The sequence below is a fragment of the Embiotoca jacksoni genome, unplaced genomic scaffold (assembly GCF_022577435.1).
Source record: "Embiotoca jacksoni isolate LCO1_2020_lvr unplaced genomic scaffold, fEmbJac1.0.p SCAF_3, whole genome shotgun sequence".
Classification (NCBI taxonomy): domain Eukaryota; kingdom Metazoa; phylum Chordata; class Actinopteri; family Embiotocidae; genus Embiotoca; species Embiotoca jacksoni.
In genome coordinates this window covers 4,878,792-4,906,322 of record NW_027185381.1, presented here as the reverse complement: position 1 = coordinate 4,906,322, position 27,531 = coordinate 4,878,792, and the positions used below count along the sequence as shown (strand labels likewise).

The following is a 27,531-nucleotide window of genomic DNA, read 5'->3' as shown; positions in this document are numbered from 1 at the left end:
ATACATTTACCTTGAAGCTTTGTGGCTTGTCAATATGCATTTCAGCAAATTCCAGTCAGTTTTTCTTTCAACAGTAAAGTCCTCCTGGGGCGACTTCCATGGAGCCCACAATGCACAAAAAGCAATGCATGCTGTATTTAGACACCGATATACCTCAACCTTTGAATTCAGCTTATATTAACCTAAACGTTTTCCTTGGTTTTGTTTATGATTACGAACATCCTTTGGTTTAGTCTGGGGTTGATTTCCAGTGAGTTTGACTACAGTCCCGTGGACCTTCAACTAGCTAATAATATTTACAACTGCAGTCAAAGACACTGCATTTGTAAATTGAAGTTGAAGCTGCTTGGAGGTCTTAGCCTTTACTTTTAACATGCTTGTCTATACATTTTCTTTCTGATCTCTGCTTTCATTTCTCTGGTCCATCTTCAGTGTGGTGTACACAATGATACCAAACAGCAGTGACCACTTTTCTCCATTTAAATAGGCTGAATTACTGATTAGAAGATTAAAGACCTGCAGTACTGATTAAAAAATAATAACCCAATTATTATTATCTTTTTTTTCTGGGGGTTGCTGTTAATGGTACCAACAAATACATCCACAACTGTATATTGATTATTGATGAACCTATCAATTATTTTATCCATGATTCCAAAATATATGCAACGTACAAATATCTTTGCCTTATTTGATTTACATAAACAATTAATCATTTATTAAAATAGTTTCCAATTAATTTTCTGTTGATCGTTTATTAACCGACCAATCCTTTCAGTTCTAACGTCTTTAGCTGTTGCATGCAAACAGATACACTTCACACTTCAGATACACTTCTTCCCTGCTGCAAAGAATTCTGTTCCCCAAATAATAGAAGAGAAACTGACAAGTTTGCATTAGGAGCAACCAAAAGCAGGACCTTAAGCATCAGTCCTGCTCACTTAATTTTACTGGCGGCTGACCTCTGTGAAGTGTTGTGGAGAATTGTTATTGACATCTCTTGATGACAAAGTAAGGAGGATATGTTCGTATTAACGTACCAGGCAGGAGAAGGAGTCGTTCATGCGGTGCTGCAGAGTGTGTTTCTGTAAAATAGTGAAGAGGGCGGCGTGGTCGAAGTGAAATGGAGCTACAGAGATTAACTCCTCCACTCCCTGTCGCTGAGATGGATCCAGGCCTGAAAAGGAAAAACAGAGAGGGTAGTAAAAAATAAAAGAAATATGTAGAGTTCCACAACATTAAAAAAAAAAAAAAAAAAAACTTGTGATGGACAATAAACATGAAATGCAAATGCATTTTAAGATATTAATTTCAAACAGCAGTACAGTTACAATATGGTTAAGGTTAGGGAAATGTGGTCTCTGGCTTGAGAGTCAGATAACCTCAATCGCTGACATTTACTTTCTGTATCAATACACAAAGGACACACATCAGTATTGACTGTGATGAAAATTAAAACAAACAAAACATGAACTCGAATTTTGATGGAAGCCGTTATTCTGATATTTACCGATATTCATATTCAAAACCGCTTCTGTTGTATTTGTTTTGAAGTTTCAAACTGTCTTAGCTTGAAAGCAAGCAGCAGCTTGGTTGCGTCATTTGTGTCTATACAGGAGGCACTCAAGTCAAATTCAGTTTTACAGCCTTAATGATTCATAGACTTTGAAACTTTTGAAGCCATATCAGGTATGGCAGAATTTAAGTTATTTTCCAAAATTACAACTTTCTAAACTATAGATAGGTAGGTAGGTAGTTACTTTATTAATCCCCATGGGGAAATTGTTTCGCTACAGCAGCATTTATAGATACAGGAAAGCAATAAAATAACAGTAAAAAATATTAAATATAAAAATTCACAGTACAGTATATATAGTGGGTACGGAAAGTATTCAGACCCCTTTAAATTTTTCACTCTTTGTTTCATTGCAGCCATTTGCTAAAATCAAAAAAGTTCATTTTATTTCTCATTAATGTACACTCATCACCCCATCTTAACAGAAAAAAACAGAAATGTAGAAATTTGTGCAAATTTATTAAAAAAGAAAAACTGAAATATCACATGGTCATAAGTATTCAGACCCTTTGCTCAGTATTGAGTAGAAGCACCCTTTTGAGCTTTTGAGTACAGCCATGAGTCTTCTTGGGAATGATGCAACAAGCTTTTCACACCTGGATTTGGGGATCCTCTCCAGTTCCGTCAGGTTGGATGGTGAACGTTGGTGGACAGCCATTTTCAGGTCTCTCCAGAGATGCTCAATTGGGTTTAGGTCAGGGCTCTGGCTGGGCCAGTCAAGAATGGTCACAGAGTTGTTCCGAAGCCACTCCTTTGTTATTTTAGCTGTATGCTTAGGGTCATTGTCTTGTTGGAAGGTGAACCTTCGGCCCAGTCTGAGGTCCAGAGCACTCTGGAAGAGGTTTTCTTCCAGGATATCTCTGTACTTGGCCGCATTCATCTTTCCTTCAATTGCAACCAGTCGTCCTGTCCCTGCAGCTGAAAAACACCCCCATAGCATGATGCTGCCACCACCATGTTTCACTGTTGGGATTGTATTGGGCAGGTGATGAGCAGTGCCTGGTTTTCTCTACACATACCGCTTAGAATTAACGCCAAAAAGTTCAATCTTGGTCTCATCAGACCAGAGAATCTTATTTCTCATAGTCTGGGAGTCCTTCATGTGTTTTTTGGCAAACTCTATGCGGGCTTTCATATGTCTTGCACTGAGGAGAGGCTTCCGTCGGGCCACTCTGCCATAAAGCCCCGACTGGTGGAGGGCTGCAGTGATAGTTGACTTTGTGGAACTTTCTCCCATCTCCCTACTGCATCTCTGGAGCTCAGCCACAGTGATCTTTGGGTTCTTCTTTACCTCTCTCACCAAGGCTCTTCTCCCACGATTGCTCAGTTTGGCTGGACGGCCAGGTCTAGGAAGAGTTCTGGTCGTCCCAAACTTCTTCCATTTAAGGATTATGGAGGCCACTGTGCTCTCAGGAACCTTGAGTGCTGCAGAAATTATTTTGTAACCTTGGCCAGATCTGTGCCTTGCCACAATTCTGTCTCTGAGCTCCTTGGACAGTTCCTTCGACCTCATGATTCTCATTTGCTCTGACATGCACTGTGAGCTGTAAGGTCTTATATAGACAGGTGTGTGCCTTTCTTAATCAAGTCCAATCAGTTTAATTAAACACAGTTGGACTCCAATGAAGGAGTAGAACCATCTCAAGGAGGATCAGAAGAAATGGACAGCATGTGAGTTAAATATGAGTGTCACAGCAAAGGGTCTGAATACTTATGACCATGTGATATTTCAGTTTTTCTTTTTTTAATAAATTTGCACAAATTTCTACATTTGTTTTTTTCTGTCAAGATGGGGTGCTGAGTGTACATTAATGAGAAATAAAATGAACTTTTTTTGATTTTAGCAAATGGCTGCAATGAAACAAAGTGAAAAATGTAAAGGGGTCTGAATACTTTCCGTACCCACTGTGTGTGTGTGTGTGTGTGTATATATATAAATATATTGCCAGAGGTGAGTTATTGTAGTCTTATTGCAGTGGGCAGGAATGATCTCCTGTATCTGTCCTTGTGACAGCGGAGCTGGAGGAGTCTTTTGGAGAAAGTGCTCCGCTGTCCCTGCAGCAGGTGGTGGAGAGGGTGGTCAGGATTATCCAATATGGATAATAGTTTGTTCAGCGTCCTCCTCTCCACCACCTTTTCCAGGCTGTCCAGTTTATAGCCGATGATGGAGCCGGCCTTCTTAACCAGTTTGTTAAGTCTGTTGGTGAAGTGTAAACACACACAGAAAACCAGCAGATAGGAATACATTGGCAGTCACTTCTCAGTGCTGGGGTTAGTGGTTTCTCACTTCGGTTGGCTACAGATCCTCTGTGAAGCTGTCAGTACCCTCAAATGAGAGAAATACTGTCGAACATGAACAACGTGGGGGAAACACTGGAAGTTGATAAATGCAGCAGTAGATCAAGACTTCAGGAAAAAGTAGGATGTTACAGTTCCTAACATTGTAAAAGCTTAAAATCAAAATAAGTGTTTGGTATAGTTTTATATTAACAGTTATATAATAGTTAACCAGAGATCTGTGTCTGCCTAAAGATCATGTGCCAAATGATCGCTTAAAGACTGCAACTTTTGTTAATAGCTACCACTAATAGCGCAAGACAAAATGAAGTAACAGTACTGTCAAAACTCTTTAAACCTGTGCCTTACATTTCCCTTTAATATCTAACAGACTACTACACAAAATATATGTATCTAAGCAGGATATCTGTCCATGAGAAGGAGTGTTTGCAGTCATTTGTGTGTTGTGCCATAAAAAAAAACGTTCACAATGTGGATGAAAACAAATCACTGTGCATGAAAAGTGCACTTCTTTCTGTTAACAATCCAATGTGCCATATTTTATAAGTGCTAAAATTACAGTTATGACACAAACTAAGGATGATTAGTCAATGTACAATACATCAAGAACTTTTCACTTCCGACAACGATGCATTTGCACTGTGGATTAGTTTATCCAAATTGTATATTAGCCAGCAGGTCGGAAACAACAACACAAACTCTACTAAAAAAAGCATTTTAAATGCAGTCAAAATGTTTGTTTTTTTGTTCTTTATTGGCGGTTTTCTCACTTGTCTTCCTAAAAAGGGAGATAAGCAAGTTATAATGTAAAGTATAGGCTTAATTGATGACCATTTTTTTTGTCTATTCAGTACTGGGTGCACACAATCTAACTTTAAAATCAGCAGTTAAAACAAAACAACTACAAACAAAGCTGTCCTGCAGAAATTCTGAGAGTCAGTGTTTCACTGAAATCTTTCCCCATCAGATTCTGTGAGCTGTGCTGATATTCTTACCCTCACTACCAATCCCTAAATCTAACCAACCCAACTAACACTAAAGACTGCTGGACACTGAAGTGACTCACCATCGCCCCTTAAATGTACAAAGAAATGGGATTTATTTGTTACAAATGACACCTTTAAAGAAAGTTGTCATATCAGGAAACATTAAATAACATTTACGTTGATACCAGAATATCTGTCACAGGCCAATATCACAGGAAATGAGGAAGAGAAATGAAGGTCATGCAAATCCCATGAGAAGACTGAAACCAAAAACGTGTTGGTATCTCTCTCTCTCTCAATACTGTGAACCTCTTCCCAAGGGAAGAAATATCAGAAAACGTTCACTCTGAGTAAAACTGGAATAACTAGTAAAGTATTTTTTCACGGTACACTGATACTTTGAGCACTTCTTTCAGCTTGGACACGACGATAACGAGGCTTCGGGGTCAGTGACAGAAGACTCAGACGGAAAACAGGGAAAATAAAAGAAGCACAAGAGGCACAGGGTGTCCCAGCCCGGGCAAACCTGGGTTCATTTCCAGTCCTTTCAGCCCCTTTCTGTTAATGGCCCCTGCCAAATGAAAAGCCTAACACTCTCAACTCTGCCTTTATTGTGGGAGTACATTTCGGGATGGGAAGTTTCTGAGTATGACACATGGCCCCACAAAAGACCGCGTCTTGCTGAAGAATGCCGGTGTTGTTTCCACGCCTGCGACGCCTGCGGCCTTGGTGCCCAAGACGAGCATTAGTGATCGCTTTTTTATTAACACTGCCATTTTGTTTTTGTGTAGACGCAGAGAAGCCTGCAAGGACTCTCAAACATTTGTGTTCTCCCCTCCACCCCCTCCTCCCACCTTTCTTTGTCGCTTTTGTTGAAGCAAAAAAAAAAAAAAAAAAAAAAAAGGCAGCAAAAGTGAAATCTCCACAATCAACTTCCAATCAACGCTCCTCTGCTTTTCTCTCCTCATGTTCTTTTCTTCCCACTCTCCCACTTTTCTGTCTTGGGCTGCCCTTCGGCCTCTGTGGCCTGCTTTTGCTCTGTATAATTTCGATGTAGGTCATTTTACATTCGTTACCTCCCAAAACATGGGATTGTCCCCTAATGTAATTTAGAGAAAAGACAGGGAGTGAAGTAGGCGACTCTAAAGAAAACGAGACAAAGAGATATAGATTAGTGCTGATAATAAGAGGAGGGGGGAGGTGGAGAAGTATTGATTGGGGGACAGACGGCGGAGGAGTGATGTTGATCTGTGTCAAGTCCAACTTTCAGCTATTAATCTGCTGGGTGTGTGCGTGCGTGTGTGGAGGGGGGGTAGGGATGCGTGTCAATGAGTGTGTGTGGGGTAGAAAATATAGATGGATGTCACTGCTCCTGGCACAGATGGTGCATTTGGTCCCGGGCCGTCTGCAGGTTTTTTCACTCCGTATTTTTTGGAAGCAGTTTCTCATCAGTGTTTGTGTCTACATGTACAAATTTGTGTATTCAATAATATTCTGAAACATGACTAAACACAGTAAAGCTGGGAATCTGAGGCTCATATTGAAGCTGTGATAATTAAGATTATGAATTAATAAGTTAGCCTCTCCTAGCATAACACCCAGTTCCCCAGCCTATCTACTGAAATCATGTTGCGTTGTGGCTAATGGGTGGATGGTTTTAAGAAAAATGCAAGGAATAAAAACAAACAAACAAACAACAACAACAAAAAAAAAGACCTGAGGTTGAGCTAGATCATTTTCTAACTTTGGAAAACTAAAATGTACAATGTTATTTTCAACATGTTTTTTTTGTAATATATTTTGGTCTCATATTTAGACTATCTATGAAGATGTTTGAGTGTTAAGGATTCTGTTTGTGTTTGTATACGTGTGTGATGGGTGGGAGGGAAGGGGTAGTTTTCGCCACTCAATCTCTGCATCTTTCTGGTCTGGGCTCCTTTGGTATCGTCACGGCAACAGTCACATCTATGTGACATGCTGCTCTGAAAGGTGGTGGCGACCGCTGATGGCAGGTTATTGATGCAGACGAAGAGGAGGAGGACAAAGAGTGTTTCAGTTTCAGGTGCACAAGGCTGTGAGATGTGACATGATCTGCCTGTCAGAGCGGAGCAGTGCTGATGATGTCGGGGCAAGTCGAGATAAAGATGCGGACTGACAAGTCCGTGAACCTCTGTCTGAATGAGCGAGCTCTTCTCGCCGCGCCAAGCTCAAACAACCAAACTCAACTCAGGGAAAAAGTTTAAAAGGAGCACAAGAATGCATCCTCAGCTGTTCAGTTGCATTTGAGGGAGCCGCTGAAAGCCCGAGAGGTTAAGACGACCAGACAGTTTGGATGTCTCTGCTCAGGATCATCCTCGATGTCAAACCGACCACCTGCTTTTCCAAAAACACAAATGACAGGTGTAAACAGTTCTAAAAAACACCTTCAGGAGCCAGCATCGATGCCCAGCAGACCCATTTTGTTCATACTTGGGACAGAATTTACTGCCTGTGACAAAAGTGGACTTCAGGTCAAAGGTCACAGTCAAACATCCCCACAGCCTCTGATGAGTTCCACTTGTTTGGACTTTGTGGGTCCTTTTGATGCTGGTCCATTCCTTTATTTGAAATGATGTCTACTGAAATTTCTTTAGCAACTTTGCACAAACTGTTTTGGTCTTTTCTAGAATTTCATCTTGACTGAGAACATCACGAAGGCCAGATGCTTAAACCTGTTCACAAACAAGAAAAAAAGTTCTCCTGAACCTACATTAAGTTGAAGGAATGGTGTGTTTTTTTCTCCTTGATAACTTGCTGTGCAAAGCAAGACATAAGGCTTCAGAGCAACAAATGCATTGTAAATGCAAATGAAAATTCATTTTCACATTTCACAGCAGAGACAAGCGCAATAGCAATTAAAATAGCACCCTCTCAACAAACAGGACTTTTCATTTGCAACTGACACACATGTATATTTGTGTCTGGTGTTTTAGTATAGTAAGTAACACGGAAAACCCTTTACATTAACATACTAGGTGTTACACGTACACTGGTGTGGGGTTTTTCCAGAGAATTTATCTCCAAAAAAGCCCAAAAGAAACATTGTGCGACGATTTTTGTGTAGTATCAAAACCATGTAACTCCTGCATTAATCTGCTGGTGCACATTGGTCCAAAAAGCATTTTTTTTCCTATACACAATCATAGGGATAGGGGCAGCTGTTTTACCGAGTGTTATAAACATGCAAAACGATCCGTTTATTTTCCGACTTTGATCCATTGGGTCCAATGACATTTCAAAAAAAATTTAGTGACACTTTTTAGGTAAAATTGGGACGCCACTTCTGCCAAGTCAAACCAAGTCTAAATGGAGAGCAGCTGAAGGAGGGTTAATTTTGTCGATTCAGCGGGCAAGAGCGCACATGAACAGAACTACCCAAAATCCCACAGACAGGTTTGGTGGATGTTCCACTTATTTCATCATGCTTACATACATAATAATAAAAAATAAAATAAAAATTTTTTTTTTTCAATGCAACCTTTCGATTCAGTTAATCATACAAGAAATTAGGCGGACTCTTGTCTTTTGAACTAGATGTGAATCAGGCAGTTGGCATGTTTAATGACGCAGTATTGTATCTCAGCCATATGATATAAAAGGCAACTCAGGTTAACTACAAATAAATTGCTATTAAATGACAAATAAAGGGGTAACAATTCAAAAGCCTTTTCACCAACTAAGTAATCTTTGTGACATTGCATCATTTAAGCACGACAGCTTAGGACATGTAATTAATGTATGGAAAGTAAATTAAGGACACTATGTACTTCAGTTATTAACATAAGAACATCGGTGACATTTCAAGCACATTGCTCTTCATCAGTGTTAATAAATGAATTGCATTAAGTGGGCGTTTACGCACTCACAATTGACTTATGCTCACTCCTCAACATCATTCCAGCACCTGATTTTAGTACATTGGATGAGTGTATTTTGTTCACTTTGTCATTTAATTAATGATGAAGTAGTAATTAAAGAGCTAAATGATCTAAATGATCCACATATCCAATGCATCAACTGATATGCCAACCTTGATAACCCCAAAACCGAGCTTCCTACACTGGGCAGCAGTTCTCTTAATACCATGGGAAGAGGCGTTTATGATATTAGTTACCTCTTCCCAAGCTAATTTAACATCATTCATTTTCCTACTCTAATGAGCATACGTTCTGTGATTGCGAGCTTGAACCTCCCAGACAAATATACAAGTTTCCACCTGCATAAAGTTTTGGTTGGTGGTGGTGGTCTGCTTCTACTTCAGCCATTATTAAAGTGCACAATTAAAACAATTTCCCCTTGGGGATTAATAAAGTAACTATCCATCTATTACAAAACTGACAATACGCTAAACGGCAGCTCTTTTAAGGGGAATAAGAGTTGCGGATTTGATTGAAAACAGAGAGTAAAGATTTATAGAACAGGATCTATTCAGCAGAGTAACAACAATAACCGTCCGCAGCCTGGTATGTGTGAGCGTCTAACATGACTTCCACGTCTAACCAGCTTCATTATTAGCTCTCACATGTCGGTCGATAAAATCTGACACTGCTGCCTGCTCCCTTCCAAAGATATAGAGCTGAAAACAGTCCTAAGCTTCAGACACAGAAAGGAAAGATGCTGTGGCTCCGCTTTCATTGTCTCACTTGTTTGTTCAGAGTTATTAACCTTCAAACAGAGAATTAAAAAAAAGCCTGGTTTGTGTTAAAAAAAAAAAAAAAATACAGCTATTTCCATGGAGTCAAGACCAGAGAACTATGATTTTATTAATGGTAATAACCTTTCTCTGTGTGCAAGCGCATGGCTGTGTAAGTGGGCGTCAGTGTGTACACATGCAATCATTATTGTTATTTAACCTCTGCATATCATTTTTGTAAAAACACACCTGCAGGGTGAGCACTGACCAAGATGCAGTTTCACAGCCACGATCGTTATCAAAGCGAGAACAACTTTGTCATCACGCACGCACGCACACACTTAGCACCCAGTTAAGAGCTATTTCAGGGACACCTTCTATTTCCTCTTGCAAACAGTGTGTCAGCACCTCTCTCCATTGATGCTTCAATCTGTTCCATTAAATGCTAACAAGCAGTGGCGAGAACAAACCGCTGTCGCACCAAATTACACAAATACAGCCATAATCAGCTCTTAGTATGAAACTCTTCATTTCTCAATGCTCGGCCTGGGAGGAGGCGAGAAAGCACATAATGTCTTCTACATGCAGATAATGAATGACATTATTTTTAGATGAAGGAGAGATAGAGAAGCAATAAAAGAAACAAGGTGCAGATATGTGAAATCCAAGAGAAAAATGTACGGGGCACTTTCAAAGTGGGTGAAGGAATGTATAGAGAAGACGGAGAGAAGTAAAAATAAAAATTGCATAGAGGGAAAAATATGAAGAACGGGAAAGAAATGACAAGATGGAAATGAGAGACAAACTAAAAAGGAAAAAGGGAAGGCAAGAGGGAGACCTGGCACAAAAAAATAAAAATAAAAAGTGGGAAGAAATATGGGAAATTAAAGGAGGGAAGAAGAGAAGAGTACGCTAAAGGCAGGAAGACAGGCAGATTGTGCAATGTAAAGAAGGGAAGAAAGTTGGGATGAGGAGAAAAATGAAATGGTGTGATGTGTTTTGAGGAAGGGAGTCATTTTATGTCCTTGCACTCTCCTCCCTTCATCCCCTACTTTTATTCCTGCCATCCTTTCATTCTGTTTGTGTGTTTTGTCTCTTTCACAGCAGTATGACCTGCGCGCTATTAACGTGTTTCGATCTGACTCCCGCTGCGTTTGTGTGTGTTTTGACCTGCAACCAATCAGCACCCTGCTAACAAATAAAACAACCCCTCCCAAGTATGGCCCGAAATCTCTGTACCTGTCTGGCTTTCAGTAATATGACGCCCAACACTGTGTAATGGAAAGAAAGGAACAAAACAGGAAATGCGTGATGGAAGAGGTAGGGAAGCTAATTCAAAAGAGAAAAGAACAGAAAATTACAAAAGTTATGAAGATTTGAAAAAACCCGTGTTTTTGCATCTGCCCTGAAGTAAAACATTTTTTAGCGCTACTTGATAGTTCAATACAAGCATTTTACATGATTCAAAAAACCAGAGAAGATACTTCTATGTTGCACTTGAACTACATAGACTCCAGAATTTTGTGCAAAACCTGATACGTTACCCCTGCCTGATTTGACAATTTTGTAAAGAGTGTCTTGTAATGTGAGGAATGTTTGGTTTTCTCTTCAAGTGTCCCAATAACAATAATAATAATAATAATAACATTGTGGGGTTGATGTAGCATGGCTGCGCAGACTGCCGCTCACAGCCTTCCATTTTTCACTGTGATTACAGTCTTGCAACTCGGCTCGTATTAGACGTTTGCTCAGCCACTGAAAGAGCGGACCAATCAACGACCAGCATTGGTGATGAAGCGAATTTGTCCCGCCCCTCCTTCACTGATTCCAACTCTCGGTGACCGCGCGCGCAAAAAAAAAAAAAAAAAGTTCAGTGCTCAGCGCAGAAAAAAAACTTTGAGTGCCTTGTCTCGCTGCTGCCGTTCATCTAAACAATTTCAAAAAATAATCTGTGCTCAAGAGAAAAAAACGCTTTGGTGGACACGGGCTGTAGGTATTTCAGAGCAAGCTCGTTGGTCAAAATGAACCCTAAGTCTACATTCTTTATGGAACGTGACCAGACTCATGGTGGATTCATATAATTCGCTCTCCTATTTGTCTCTTTACGTACACCTGTCTGTTAACGCCTCAAAATCTTGAACTGTGATTCTTCAGCAAATGACTTTTTTTTTTACATAATCATTAGTAAAACATTGCGTGTGTCTTGGCCTACCCCAACTCTTTAGCTTTGACTCCCCCTCCTGAGAAGTGATATGGAGATGCTACTCCTCTGAGACCACTAACGGATAGCCTTCATTGACAGGACTTTTGCTGATCTGAGTTTTCTGATCGTTATTTAGCAAATTGCATCTGTTGAAGTTGCTTTTCTATCTCTCAGTCAACAAAGCCTGATGTATTGATGTTCTGATGGGGCAACAACTTTTGACCTGCATGATTATGCTTTGATACAGCTGATGAAGATTCCACAAAGTGTTTTAGAGTCCCACACACTGCCCCATTAGAAAACTCCAACATCTTCTAGACAGGATTTTGAAATGGAGAGAAACGGCATAATATGACACTCTGTTCAAGAATTTCTTTTAGGCCTCAGAATTTATGGCTCACTTGATAATGTGGAATCATCTGAGTCCTGGGGGAAAAAAATGTAGCTCCAGATCTTCACATTCCCAACACCATGCTTTGGGCTCTTTTACTGGAATGCAGTGTTGACTTTTCAACAAACATGGTGGCAGTCATCGTGACGAACCACAGAATGTTATACTTGCCTGTCTCGATAATAAATGGTGATTAACCTAGATTTTGTATATGAAAAAACTGGTCGTAAAAAAAAAAAAAATCCATAAATGTAAAGCCTAAGGCTGCAGTAAATCACCTTATGAAATACCACAATACACCACACCAATAACTTCTATTTTAAAGACCTTCTTAAATTTCAAAAAATAGTAGTTCAGGCTGCTTTAAGTTTCTATAAATGAATTTGTTGGGTTGGGGACTTCAATCCTGTGTACAACACTAACGAATAGAAATGATAATCAAAAAGAGCCGTCGTCAGAGCTGTACAGATAACCTTGGTCTGGATGTACAGCCGGCTGTTTGAAGAGCCCAGTGAAAGACCGAAGAAAAGAGACACATGATAGACATATCTAATGATTCAGCCTTATTCAGTCTACTTTCACCAAAATCCCTGTACATATCAGTGATTATTTTTTTTTCTTAATTAAAGATTCTTCAAAATTATACAACAGCAAATTAGTTTTTTTTTTCCAAAATAATAGGTTGTACCATAATCGACAGGAGACCATTGATGTGAAAAGGCATTTTTGTGACACAAAACTGTCAGAAATTAAGTTATTGAAGATACCACCCTCAGATTCTACTGTATATAGGTGGTTGTTGGTACATATGTTTTGTTAAATAAATGTCAATCGTTTTTGGCACATGCGCAATCATTTCTTTTTGAGCGCATGCATGCTTCACCTCCACTGCAACAACTCCATCCTCGAGGGAAACACCGAGCTCATGAAGCCTCAGTGTTTGGAGCTGCAGTCAATTTTTTTTAATTGTGACAAGCTGTTCAAGCACTTTTGCTGTACGACACTATTGCTTCCTAATCGGCTGCTTTTTATGTTTAAAATCATCGAAACAAACCCAGTGAACTTACTGATGGGCGACGGCAGTTTCAGGTTTTCTCCTCTGCAGTTTGTGATTTTGTTTTGCAGCGGTGGGATTGGTTTGTAGGACTGTCCGGTGGCTCGGTACATGGCCTGAACCCACAGCACCCGGTCTTGCTCATCATCGCAGGCAAACATGACGAGGTCACCTTCCTTCACAGCGTTAAAAAACACCCGACCACCCTGCCGACCTGAAGAAGAAAAGGAGGAAGACAACAGCCAAATTTGAAAGGCCCGTGTTTCAGTATAAATCACCAAACGAATCCTTAAACCTGGAGTTGTATTAAGTTACAGCAGCTTTTGTATATTTCTTGATGTATTTTTGATATTATGAGATGTGTCATGTTTTGCGACTACTTGTGGTGCACCATTAAATGTCTATGATATTCTTTCTGAAAATTCTCCTTTGCTGTTGAAGATTTTGTAATTGGAACTTTACCTCCTCAAGACATGAACACAAAGCATAAAGCACTGTGTCTGTTTTACTGAAACATTCAACCTTATTTTTTTTTTTCATTTTCTGATCAACGTAGTGACGTTTAGTGTTCTCAAGGAAAAATAATATTAAACTGAATATTCAAATCTCCTGCTGAAACCTTTGATATCACATCAACTTCTCTAAATTGTGACTCCACATTTGGATGCATGATGTCTGTCTGTAATTCTAAGTCATGGATTATATTGTATCTATTTTAACTGTTTACTTTAAAAAAAAAAAAAAAAAAAAAAAATTGGGATGCTCCTCTCTTGACAAACCCCTTGGAGTCATCAACTAAAATGAGTGTGTGCAGGAAAGTGCAGCACAAGGAAGCATAACCTTTGTGAGTAAGTACTTCAATTAACATTGCTTGATCACCATCAGCACCTGCAGTACACACATTTGTGTGACCACTGGTACATGTGCCTTCAGGATTCATCACCATGAACCTGAAACTTGAGCAGAGAGCGCGCATCAGATTTAGTGTCAATCATCCATTGAGACCCTTGAAATGCTTCAGAAAGCGAACTGCAATGAAACACTGACTCAGGCAAGGTGAGACGCATTTCAAGAGGGTCAGAAAGTCACTGTCCGAGACTGAAGAAGGCGCATCGGGTCGGGTGCACAACCGAGGAGGGAAAACATTCAACATGAACCTCCTGAACTGTGGTGCAATGGCAGTTGGTTTCTTCAATACGACAATGCGCTCTCAAGGTGCAGAAAATGCACGAGTCTCAGGCCCACAACAACACATTTGTGCCCTTACTTGCCTGATTTGGCTCCCTGCGAATTATTTATTTTCCACAAAGGGAAGTTGAAGCTGAAGGGTGGCTGTTTTGAAGTGAATCACTTCGGATGGTGCTTGTCGCGCTTATAGAATATGACTTCCAGGGAGCTTTCAAAGCGTGATAGGGGAGTTGGAAGTGGTGTATCGCTGCACAGGGGGACAGCTGCCGGTTTGAAATCTTATACATTTTTTTTTATTGCTATAGATGCATTCTCTAAACTTTTTGATCACACCTCGTATGCCATTGTTTTACTCAATGTCATGAATATGACTAGTGCAGACCTCCTGACAACTCATAGCATTTTTATGAACTGTTCGGAGCTGAATATGTGTGCAACTGCCTGTCAACTTTTTAAAAAAAAAATGATTACATAATTCTAAATTGTATCGAAGTTACAGATAGTAGTTAAGTATTGGTCCTTATTTTCATAATAGAAAGCTGATGTAAACCAGGAAGAACTGGTGTTCTGTTTTTGGAAGTAAAAAAAATAAAAACAAATTCCAACAAAACGTTTTTCTGACACTAACATCACATCAACAGGCTGTTTGCTGCCAGGAGTACTGCCCCCTTACGTAATGCATTTATCTAGGGCCATTATTAATTGTCCGGATAACCAGATATGGCGTTTACAGAAAAGAGTACGGCATCATGTGAGAAGAAGCCGATGTGCAAGAAAAGGCACAAAACAGGTACAGTCACGGTACTAGAGTCTGCAAGAGAATGGAGGCTTAAAAATGACAAAAAATAATCCTGAGACATGTGTTTTGTTCAGGTGTGTCTACCTGGTTGAGGGTCGCAGTAGTCCACTGTGTAGCCATCCAGCTGCATCAGCTCCTGGGGCTCCGCCTTCTTCTCTCTGTAGCTGCACATGGCGAACGTGTACTGGCTAACCTGCAGGACAAAGGTGCACACTGATTAGCTGGAAATAAAGCACCGTTGAGAAACACACAGTCCTCAAATGTACATGGCCATATTTTTTTTCCATTTCCTTTGCTTTTTCCACACACTCATTTGGATTTAAGAAGTCGGTACAGTTTCGTGACACGTGTCCAAATGTGTTAAGTCCAAATGAAAGGACTGTTCCTATGTACATATATCTAATTTTTATGTTTTCTCTAGATGAGTTATTAAGAAATTAAGTAACTTATTACTTATTACTTATTAAGTAATTAAGAAAATTGTTTAATCAGTATTTGTTCAAACACAATTTTAACCATGTCACATTTTCTTTGACTTTTAACTTACTTCACTTACATAAGCTTGGAAAACAAAAACTAACAGATTTCTTTTTAAAAACATCGACTCCTGCAACGATTTCATTTCAATCAAAGTTAAGACCTTCATGTGTGCCTCAGATCCAGACTTACTTTTAACTTCACCTGCAGCAGGGTTGAATACAGCTCTGGAAAAAATTAAGAGACCACTCCAAATTTTTCTTAAATCAGCATCTCTATGTGTATGGCAGCCATTGCATTCCAGTGTCTGTTGAATTCTAATACAGGCACACCTGATTCTACTTAATGAGGTACTGATTAGGTGATCACCTGAACCAAATCTTATTTAATGAAGAAAAGTATAAAAACCAGTGCTGTGGTCATCACTATCCTATTTCAATAGGACCAGCTGGATGGCAGAAACAGTGCTAGTAGTACCTCAAAAGTAATTGGAATAACAAAAAGTGACTACTGACCATGCCAAAACAGTTAAAGAGAAAAGTTTTGAGTGAGAAAAACAAGGGTTCAATTATGGTTTTACTGGCAGAGGGATACAGTGAGCGTCAGGTTGCTTCCATCCTTAAAATTTCAAATACGGCGGTTCGTAAGAACAAGGTGAAGCAGCAGGCATTAGGGACAACAAATCTACAGACCGGCACAGGACAAAAACGACTCCCCACTCACCAGGATGACCACCAACGCATTTGAATGTCATTCAACAACCGTAGGATGACATCAAGTGACCTCCAAAAAGAATGGCAGCTGGGGTGAAGTGCACGTCGAGGACGGTTAGAAACAGGCTCCTAGGGGCAGGGCTGAAGTCGTGCAAAGCTAGAAAAAAAGCCCTTCATCAACGAGAAGCAAAGAAGAGCCAACCTGAGGTTTGCAAAAGACCCTAAGGATTGGACCATAGAGGACTGGAGTAAGGTCATCTTCTCTGATTAGTCCAATTTTCAGCTTTGCCCAACACCTGGTCGTCTGATGGTTAGACGGAGACCTGGAGAGGCCTACAAGCCAGAGTGTCTCGCATCGACTGTGAAATTTGGTGGAGGATCGGTGATGATCTCGGGGTGCTTCAGCAAGGCTGGAATCGGGCCAATTTGTCTTTGTGAAGGACGCATGAATCAAGCCAAGTACAAAGTTTTCCTGAAAGAAAACTTGTTTCCTTCTGCTCTGCAGCAGGACGATGCTCCATGCCATGCAGCCAGGTCAGTGAAAGTGTGGATGATGGACCACTAGATCAGGACCCTGTCATGGCAAGCCCAATCTCCAGACCTGAATCCCATTGAAAACCTCTGGAATGTGATGAAGAAGAAGAAGATGGATGGTCGAAAGCCATTAAAAAATAAAAAAGCTGAGCTGCTTGAATTTTTGCGCCAGGAGTGGCATAAAGTCACCCAACAGCAATGTGAAAGAGTGGTGAGAGCATGCATGAAAGCTGTGATTGTAAATCAAGGTTATTCCACCAAATATACATTTCTGAACTCTTCCCAAGTTAAAACATTAGTATTGTGTTGTTTAAAAATGAATATTAACTTGTTTTATTTGCATTATTCCAGATCTGAAAAGACTGCATCTTTTTTGTTATTTTGACCAGTTGTCATTTTCTGCAAATAAACGCTCAAAAATTGAAATTTGGGAGAAATGTTGTCAGTAGTTTATAGAATAAAACAAAACTTTTCATTTCACTCAAACACATACCAATAAATAGCAAAACCAGAGAAACTGATCATTTTGAAGTGGTCTCTTAGTTTTTTCCAGAGCTGTATGTACAGTGGGAACGGAAAGTATTCAGACCACTTTAAATTTTTCACTCTGTTTCATTGCAGCCATTTTCTAAAATCAAAAAAGTTCATTTTATTTCTCATTAATGTACACTCAGCACCCCATCTTGATAGAAAAAAACAGAAATGTAGAAATTTGTGCAAATTTATTAAAAAAGAAAAACTGAAATATCACATGGTCATAAGTATTCAGTATCCTTTGCTGTGACACTCATATTTAACTCACATGCTGTCCATTTCTTCTGATCCTCCTTGAGATGGTTCTACTCCTTCATTAGAGTCCATCTGTGTTTAATTAAACTGATTGGACTTGATTAGGAAAGGCACACACCTGTCTATATAAGACCTTACAGCTCACAGTGCATGTCAGAGCAAATGAGAATCATGAGGTCGAAGGAACTGTCCAAGGAGCTCAGAGACAGAATTGTGGCAAGGCACAGATCTGGCCAAGGCTACAAAATAATTTCTGCAGCACTCAAGGTTCCTAAGAGCACAGTGGCCTCCATAATCCTTAAATGGAAGAAGTTTGGGACGACCAGAACTCTTCCTAGACCTGGCCGTCCAGCCAAACTGAGCAATCGTGGGAGAAGAGCCTTGGTGAGAGAGGTAAAGAAGAACCCAAAGATCACTGTGGCTGAGCTCCAGAGATGCAGTAGGGAGATGGGAGAAAGTTCCACAAAGTCAACTATCACTGCAGCCCTCCACCAGTCGGGGCTTTATGGCAGAGTGGCCCGACGGAAGCCTCTCCTCAGTGCAAGACATATGAAAGCCCGCATAGAGTTTGCCAAAAAACACATGAAGGACTCCCAGACTATGAGAAATAAGATTCTCTGCTCTGATGAGACCAAGATTGAACTTTTTGGCGTTAATTCTAAGTGGCATGTGTAGAGAAAACCAGGCACTGCTCATCACCTGCCCAATACAATCCCAACAGTGAAACATGGTGGTGACAGCATCATGCTATGGGGGTGTTTTTCAGCTGCAGGGACAGGACGACTGGTTGCAATTGAAGGAAAGATGAATGCGGCCAAGTACAGAGATATCCTGGAAGAAAACCTCTTCCAGAGTGCTCTGGACCTCAGACTGGGCCGAAGGTTCACCTTCCAACAAGACAATGACCCTAAGCACACAGCTAAAATAACAAAGGAGTGGCTTTGGAACAACTCTGTGACCATTCTTGACTGGCCCAGCCAGAGCCCTGACCTAAACCCAATTGAGCATCTCTGGAGAGACCTGAAAATGGCTGTCCACCAACGTTCACCATCCAACCTGACGGAACTGGAGAGGATCTGCAAGGAAGAATGGCAGAGGATCCCCAAATCCAGGTGTGAAAAGCTTGTTGGATCATTCCCAAGAAGACTCATGGCTGTACTAGCTCAAAAGGGTGCTTCTACTCAATACTGAGCAAAGGGTCTGAATACTTATGACCATGTGATATTTCAGTTTTTCTTTTTTAATAAATTTGCACAAATTTCTGCATTTCTGTTTTTTTCTGTCAAGGTGGGGTGCTGAGTGTACATTAATGAGAAATAAAATGAACTTTTTTGATTTTAGCAAATGGCTGCAATGAAACAAAGAGTGAAAAATTTAAAGGGGTCTGAATACTTTCCGTACCCACTGTATTCTTTGATTTTGGACTCACAATGCATGCAAAGGTTTTACAGAATAAACTATCAACCTGCAGCTCCCAAAGAGTTTTTTATTTTCTTTTATGTCTTTCTCTTATCTTAACATTGTTCTTTTTTAAGGCTTTAAGAGTAACGCCACACCTGAGTCACTTTGATCAATTTGGTAAAAGATGATAATATCAAAATTAGTAAAAACCCAGCGGTGCATTTTATAGTATACCACTTCCTACTATTATGATGTTTTTTTTCACTTGTTGACATGAAGAACAATCTGTTCACGGCACACTAATGTAATTTTTTTTTTTTTTTTTTCACACATTTTTTATTTATCTAACAAAAAGCAGGTAGTACAACACCACATTGCTGCAATACTGCTGTCATATGTGCCAGTTCACCTGTTCTGGGTGGGAGCATTAGTGACGCCCAACACTGACGTTGGGTGATAAGGTCTGGCTCGCAGTGTCAGTTTCAGTAGAGCCCCAAAGTTATCAGATAAGGCTCAGTCAAAGTGGGGAAAAAACATATTTTTGGAGCAGGATCTTTGCACAAGAGCAACAGACAGGGGCACCTACGTCATCTGTAAATTATTAGACATTAGAAAGAATATTTGTCACATATTTAAGGGCATTAGAAATGTTCAGGGCAGCCTGTTGTTAGAGGCTAGGGATAACTTCCAATGGACTAGCTTACCGAGAGGCCTCACGGTGGCTCAGGGCAGACGCCCACAAACTAACAGTATTTGTACAACCAGCGGGACTAGCACTAGTAGCACTCTCATAAAATGTATATGCAATTGTGTGAGTAAGTTACACATATATATGCTACACTTTTGTGCATTACATACATACGAAGAAACACACTAATGTGAAATGCATGTAAGTAATTCCCCCACTACCACATCCAACTTGTACCCTGTGTTTGCCTATGTTTTTGTGCTGCTGTTCACTTATTGTTGTCCATATATTTTCTTACACCAGTGCATCTAACTTGTTGACCTTTTTACCACGTGTAAATAATTGCGCCGATTAAAAAAAAGAAATATCGCCAAACACTTGATTCACCATTTAAAACATGAGTCATGATCAATAAACACAAGATAGTCAACAAACTTACTATGCTTTTACGTGACTTTTTAATATAATAAAAAGAGGTAAACTGACTTTTATTTCACAAGCGACATCATTTAACTTAAAAAGTCTGCTCTTGCCCTGTAAAACTCTAGAGTGATCAGTAAGTGCCTAGAAAGTAAATGGCAGCTCAGGTAAAAAGGTGTCAAAGACAATACAGAAACCAAAAACTGAAATAGCTTCATTCAGCAGAACTCTAATGCTGCGATGAGGAGTCCTTTCTCTTTTTGTTAAAAAGCTGAAACATTTTGAAAAAATAAATAAATGTGAGTTTATGGTGTTTCAGTTTGAGGACATTTCTGTGAAGGTTTGATGCAACGCATTTTAAAGACAGACTAACATCATATTTTCACTGCTGCTGTACCTGAAAGAAACTACCTTCCCCTTAGATCTTTTCAGACAACAGCTTTTTAATATCTGCCTTTTGCTGTGAATGTACTTCAGCTTTGACCTTTAGCCTTTTATTCTTCAGCTCGCAGGGTCTCTCTGATCTTAAGACACGATTTTGAATTGAATCACGGATCAAGACAAGTTATCTGATTTAAATCTCATGAGCTCCATACCTGAACAAGAACAAAATATCGTCTTTTCCAGCGTTTCCACACTCTCTGTCCCAGAGCATACAGGTACCTGAAACAGAAAGAAAAACATAACATTAACTGAAAGGACGTGAGGCAATGCTCATGTCAAATGCTTATGGTGGTCCATATGAGATGCACTTGATGTTTTTCTTTAACAGTTCATCTTGCGAGAAGGGAACCATTTAGCATTCTGCTGCTTTCAATGAAATTACACAATATTCCTCACCAGAAGGAGTTTGGCCAGTTCTTATAAAAATGCTGTTTCCAAAGGCAAGAATAAACTTTCAACCATAACCCCACACACTCAGCCTTTTTTATTCTAAAATCAGCTAACAAATGGAGCTTAATGTGAGATTGTTTTGTAAAATGTGAAATATGTTTCACGTGATATATTCACTTTTGGAGTTCAGTGGGTATCTGGTTGCAGAACATTGATATATTCTTCCCTCAAATAGCAAAATTATGTTCATATTCATTTCCAAATTTCTTCATTTGTTTGCTTGTCACATTCTTCATAATTCTCTGATAAATTTGACAAATCAATTATTTAAAACAAATTACTACTAACTGATCAAGAAAATAATTTGTGTTGCAGCCCTATTCTCTTGCAGCCATGACAACGCACCACAGTTTACTTGAGTACAAATTACAACAAAAAATAACAGGATATGACCATAATATTTGTAATCAAAGTAGAAAATATGTCTGCTTTAATCAAGACACCTTTACAGAATTTGTATATTCTCTTTTTGAAATCTTTAAAGACCTCTTTCAGTTGAAATATACTGGCATCTTAATGTAAGTCAAAAATGTTAATGAAAAAAATTACATTAAAAAGCTTTTAAATGTCTTCAAGGATCATATTGTGTTGGTACTGAAATCCATTTAAAAGCTCTTTGAAGCCTTATCGCAATAAATCACATGGAATTATGTAATTACTCCATCAGCTGTAAAAAATAACATTACTTTTCTCCTCTAACATGAATTTAAAAGAGTACATAATGAGTAGCTGTATGAGGCCTTGACAGAGACAGCAGCTCATTGAGGAAGTTCTGAGGAAAATGGAAGAATGACCAGCGTGGCCTCTCAATCAATGGCTGCTCCCAGGCCTCCTGAAGCGTGGGATACAGGCAAGTGCAAGTGAGGAAAATCAATCGATGGCGAGACCTTTTTCTTCAGCCCTGCTGCCCGCCCATAAAGAAAAGGCCTCCAGTCAAGGCTGTAGCACGTCTGGACAGAGAATCTGGGCCATTCCGCAGGACTCCAGGTTAACATGTGGCACTGCTCGCCAGCCACTTGTGAAAATTATTTGGCTGCCTCGTCCTCCTCCTCCTGCAGTTTCAAACGTCCATTCAGCTGCACGATACCACAGCAATGGGCTGTGGATGCCAAGGAGTTCAATGCAGGCATTTAACAGTCCTCACTGCACAAAAACATCCATCTTTAACTGGTCATTTAGCTGGACATTCAAACTCTTACGGTGTTTTTAAAGAGGGATGGGGCACAAGACTATTAAAACAAAGAAATAATGCTTCCTTTATTTCTCATTTCTGTCCTTATATTTAGACATGCATTGTTTGAAATGATCATAGCTGTTGAAAACTGTAGAACCCTAAAACTCTAGAAAAGGGCCACTTTTCATTGCTCTGTGTCAAAAACAACATTGGGTGCGATTAAATTTGGTGATTGTTTGTCAGATAAACTACTATTTCAACCTGTACATTATTTGTAGTGGCAGCTGCAGAAACTGTTTTCAGTTTTTCATGTTTTACACAAATATAACACATTTATTTTGTATTGTGTTACACTGACTTCCACAAGTTTTTTTTTTATTTTTTTTATATCACACACAGGTGCTTTAATAGTTGTTGTTCTGGTATCCAATTAATATGCAATAATTTATATATATATTTATTTATTTATTTATTATTCTTAATTCAATAATGATAATAGTTTTTATGATGGCATGTGCAGAATTACATATCAGTCTGAGGTAATCTTTTTCAGATTTGTTTCTTTGTAATCTCACCACACAGGCTGATTTTGTCACTTTGTAAAATAAGAAAATAAAAACTGGACAGTATTTTACTATAAATAAGCTGGAAAAAAGTGTCCATTGAACTTTCTACTTTTAAATCCATGCCTTTCTCTCTCTATGTCTTTCTGTCTCTCTCATTTTTTGGTTCAAGATATCCTGACTTAATTATGCCCCCTGGCCCAACTTGTAAAGAAAATAGAAATTGTTAAAAAAAAAAATCATTTTAAAGTACTGGATTTTACAAAAGAATCACATTGATCATGACCATTATAGCTGCAGTGCTGTTTTTCTTTCCTGTTAACTTCGAATGCAACCAAGAAGCAAAATTGAGCATCATAATTTTTTCTAAGTCAGAACATTTTATGTGAAACAGGATAATAAAATATATTTTCCCCAGAAAAGAATATGCAACTTAGTCACCATATAGAAAACTTGGTCATATGACTAAAAAGACAAAAACCTCACTTGTGCTCTCAAAAATATTATTTCACTCTCTATGTGCATCAAATGTTAAAAAGGAAAAAAAAAAAACAATCAAATGAAAATGTTGGCACATTTTTCTTCTTCTGCATCCATTTTCCTGCCCATTTCACTCTAAAAATCAAATGTGCTCTGGCATCCTATTTGGGTTCCTTTTCATATTTTTCTTTTAAAGTCTGAACTCAGACCAAATCTTTCACTGTTTGTGCTCTTTTTCTTCACTTTAAGCACCAAAAATGCCATCATTAGTTGGCCTTTTTTGGATTTTATTTCTTTGATAATCTAGAAATAGAATTTATCTTTTTTTTTTTTTTTTTTTTTCCCAAAAACACAAGATACAGGCCATTTAACCTTTTTGAGTCAAATATTTACAATGAAAATGGTAACAAATAATCTTTATGGAGAAAAATGTAGAAATAAGCCAGACATGATTCATTAAAGTAGTAACACATGAAGTGGTGGGAGCAAACTGGAGACAGGCTTCATTCACAGAGAGACTCGCACTGACCCCTGGTGGAGAATACTCAAAACTGCACCTGATCTGTATAATTTGTTTCTATCATCAGAGCTGCTTGACTTCCACAGTATTCAGCTCATTATAGCAACAGAATCTGAGAGCATCTGCAGAGGGCTGTTTTCAGGAGGAGGGAACTCAGGATGAAAACCTGAGGAGGTCTAGCGCAGAGGATTTGAAGAGTTTCTTCGCTTAGTCAGATGAAAAAAATCTCTTGCTACTCTGAGCATCAAATACATCCAGGTACGGACTAATTATGAGACAATGGGTCCCTGGGCAGTGACCTGCAAAAGGCTCCCCATGTCTCCATTTGGGTTTTGGAGAAAGACCTCCGCAGTGAAAGTGACAGCAAACCAGTACAAAAACAAATGCAAAAACAACTACACAAAAGAATCTTAAAACAATAAAAGCAGATGCAAATCAACTACAGACAGAGACACAAAACAACAACAACAAAAAATGCAAAAGGATACATAAAACAACTGCATACAAACTCTTTCAGTGCCATTCTGCAGATAACCCAGGACATCTCAGGTGGTGGTTTTGGATCAAAAACTGCATCTAAACTTAGAGACTTAGTTTAGAGAATTCAGACTGTCTGACTGCCTATTCAACAACCCATCCATGCATCCAGGATCTAAGCTTTGTAATGTGTAAAGCAGGGAGAAACTGTTGGCCTGACTCAGTCAAAAGAGGGAAACCCAACAGTTCCAAAACTGTTTAACACACAAACTAGACCAATGCTGCCAACGGATTGATTAGAACCATTTGTAAGTATTCCGGATGTAGACTTTAATGTGACAGTTAAGGTGGAGTAGAAACAAGCTGAGAAAAACACATTAGTTTACACAAAACTAATCTGTGGAGACAATTATTGAACTGTTCATGTAAGTGTAGCAGTGTTCAAAGAAACTATTCTCTTATCAACCTTTATCAGTTTAAAAATTTGGATTTGCTGCCATCTTCTGGATGAAATCAAGACTACACAACACATTGCCTCAGTAGGTTTTTAATACTTCCACTGTTTCGTATTGATCTAACACAGTAAAATGTTTCCCCCACAAAATGAAATGTTAAGCAAATGTAAATTTAAACTGATGAATATAGACTGGTGAAAACATTTTTTTTATTAGTCTACCTTATGGACTTTCCACTTTTTTTTAAAAAACCTAATTAGGAAGAAATGGACAGATTTGTAATTTGTTTGCCTGACCAATATGAATTTCGTCGGGAGCTTTGAGGGTACGTGGTTTACTTTCCTATCATTAATTAAATGACCTAAGCTTTTGTGCATAAATTCCTCCACCTTTTGTGCATAAATGACACAGTGACACTGCGTGGCCTTTTAAGGCTGGGTAGATTACAAAAATCAAATGAGTAGGTGAAAAGGATTTTGATTTATTCGTAAATTAATTGAAGGTTAAATGAATTAAAGGTCAGAAGTTTCACTCAAAAAAAAAATCTCATTTAATTATTTATGGAAGTGGGCCGACTGCATGGCACTTAGACCTGGTATGAGCTGGCGGAAACGCCGGCCTGATTTCACCTCAAAAACGATGCAAAAATAGCACTGCACGAACGCATCTTTACCAACATACCCCTTGTCGCGTTGTTCCACCCATCTTAGTGCAGCCGGGGTTCATGTTGTGCCATGAAAATCTCAACTCGATAAAAAAAAACTAAAAAACTTGTGCTGGACCAAACCAGCTTAGATTGGTGTTGAGCCCAGCTTTGTACAGGTATGAAAATAGGATCCCTAAGTCTATCCAAGCTTTGGATACTGGGTTCCTCCTCTGATATTTGAAGGTTCTGTTGTAAGGATTTAACAGTCTTCGAGGTCATCCTTCCATCCATCCATCCTTCATCAATAGCAGGGGCGGGCAAACTTTTTGGCTCAGGGGCCACATTGACTTTTAAAATTTGACAGATGGGCCGGGCCAGCACCAGATGCATACATATTAAACATAAACATAAAAAAGGCATTACAGTGTTAATACTTACATTCACTTTTAGTGGGAACAGTGTTGTTGATCACCTTCTTTGCCAGTGCATCGAAGTCTGGTGTTAGTTTTGTTGTTTGTTCTCAGAACAGACCTGAGGTGTTCATCACTCAACTGGGATCTGTGAGGTGCTTTGTTGGTGTTCATCACACAAAAAGTCTGTTCACACACGTACGTAGAGACAAACAACACCAGCATCTTCTGTGCCATATTCTGGATGTTTGGAAATTTGGCTGCGCTTAATGAAGCATAAAACTCATCCAGTTTAAGAGAGTTGAACTTCTCCTTTAAAACGGTGTCACATTGGAGATCAATCAGTTCCAACTGCAGCTCCTGTGGCGCCGTTTCAGGGTCTTGTGTGAAGGGACATGAGACCAGCTGAAGGGACACGACACCAGCTGAAGTGACTTGTCAATTTTTCCAAAATCAGAGAACCGATGGCAGAATCCTCCGTGCAGGTTGTCCAGTGATTTCCTGTATTTTTTCACATGTCGAGGACGTCTTTCAGCGTAGCCAGCGTGGGGAAATGAGCAAATGACTTGTTTGACATTTGCTTTGAGAATAAAGCTAGCTTGGTTTTGAAGGCTCTGACGTTTGTGTACATTTCATGCACAAACTGGTCTTTCCCTCGTAGCTTCATGTTCAGCTCATTCATGTGTGTCAGTATGTCCACAGCAAAAGATAAATCACAAAGACAATCTGTGTCACTCAGCTCAGGAAAATCGTCAGCTTTCTCAAGTAGCTCCAAAAATGAGATAATCTCCTGTTTGAGCTCCCACACTCGTTGACATACTTTCCCCAAACTTAACCAGCGGACGTTGGAGTGGTGAAGCAAGTCCTGGTGATCAGAGTCAGTTTCTTCAAGAAACTTAATAACCTGACGATGGTGAAGTCCCCTCGCTCCAATAAAGTTAACCACTTCTACAACTGGCTTCACCACGTGGTCGAGCTGCAGGACGGATTTACACAGTGTAAGAAAATGACCTCCTGCTCAAGGTTGTCCTCTTTCACCCTCTCCTGGATTCTTTTGAGCAACCCGACGTTTTTTCCAGTCAGATTTGGCGATCCGTCTGTGGTAACGTTGGCGAGCTACTCCGAGGTAGCTGGAGCCTCTCGATGACCCCTGACACGCCGTCATACAAGTCCTCTCCCCACATTTTCCCCTTCAGGGATTCCACGGCCAAAAACTCCTCTGTTATCTCAAAATTGTCATTAATCCCTCTAATAAAAATTAAAAGCTGAGCGGTGTCCTTTATGTCATTACTTTCATCCAGTGCCAAGAAATATAATGTAAATGACTCCGCTTTTTTGTTAAGCTTGCTAGCCAAGTCTTCGTCAATCAGCTCGTAACCAATTTACTACAACCAGACTATTTTCCTATGAATTTTCAATTCGATCTCGTTCGATATTGTTGTCATGTAATAACACAACCACAATGATTGCGCCACATCATCACGATGCGCCATATCATCACGAAAGGAAACAAAACACTGTATACAGTATGTTGTTATTTGTGACAACAAATATGTCGGCATCTTTTTCTGCCTCCTCAAGTATCAAGAAACCTTTTAGGAAAAGACAATATTATCTGTTAAATTATAATTGCTTTTTTTCCAACATGAATGGACGTTCACTCCATGACCATGGGAGAAATGTGGAACTAGTGCAAAACTTTTAGTTGACCTTTCAGTTAAGA

The 27,531-nt window shown here is 39.4% G+C and overlaps 1 protein-coding gene across 1 annotated transcript in view; it reads right to left on the bottom strand.

Annotated features, from left to right (window-relative positions):
* cadps2 (Ca++-dependent secretion activator 2) overlaps nucleotides 1-27,531 on the bottom strand; it is a 226,537-nt gene that overhangs the window by 107,935 nt on the left and 91,071 nt on the right. Inside the window, exons 9-12 of the mRNA XM_069162236.1 lie at nucleotides 20,786-20,852; nucleotides 15,252-15,360; nucleotides 13,194-13,394; nucleotides 1,041-1,177 (exon numbers count right to left, since the gene is read on the bottom strand). Coding sequence (XP_069018337.1) covers nucleotides 1,041-1,177; nucleotides 13,194-13,394; nucleotides 15,252-15,360; nucleotides 20,786-20,852 — 514 coding nt within the window. The remainder of the gene's footprint in view (nucleotides 1-1,040; nucleotides 1,178-13,193; nucleotides 13,395-15,251; nucleotides 15,361-20,785; nucleotides 20,853-27,531) is intronic.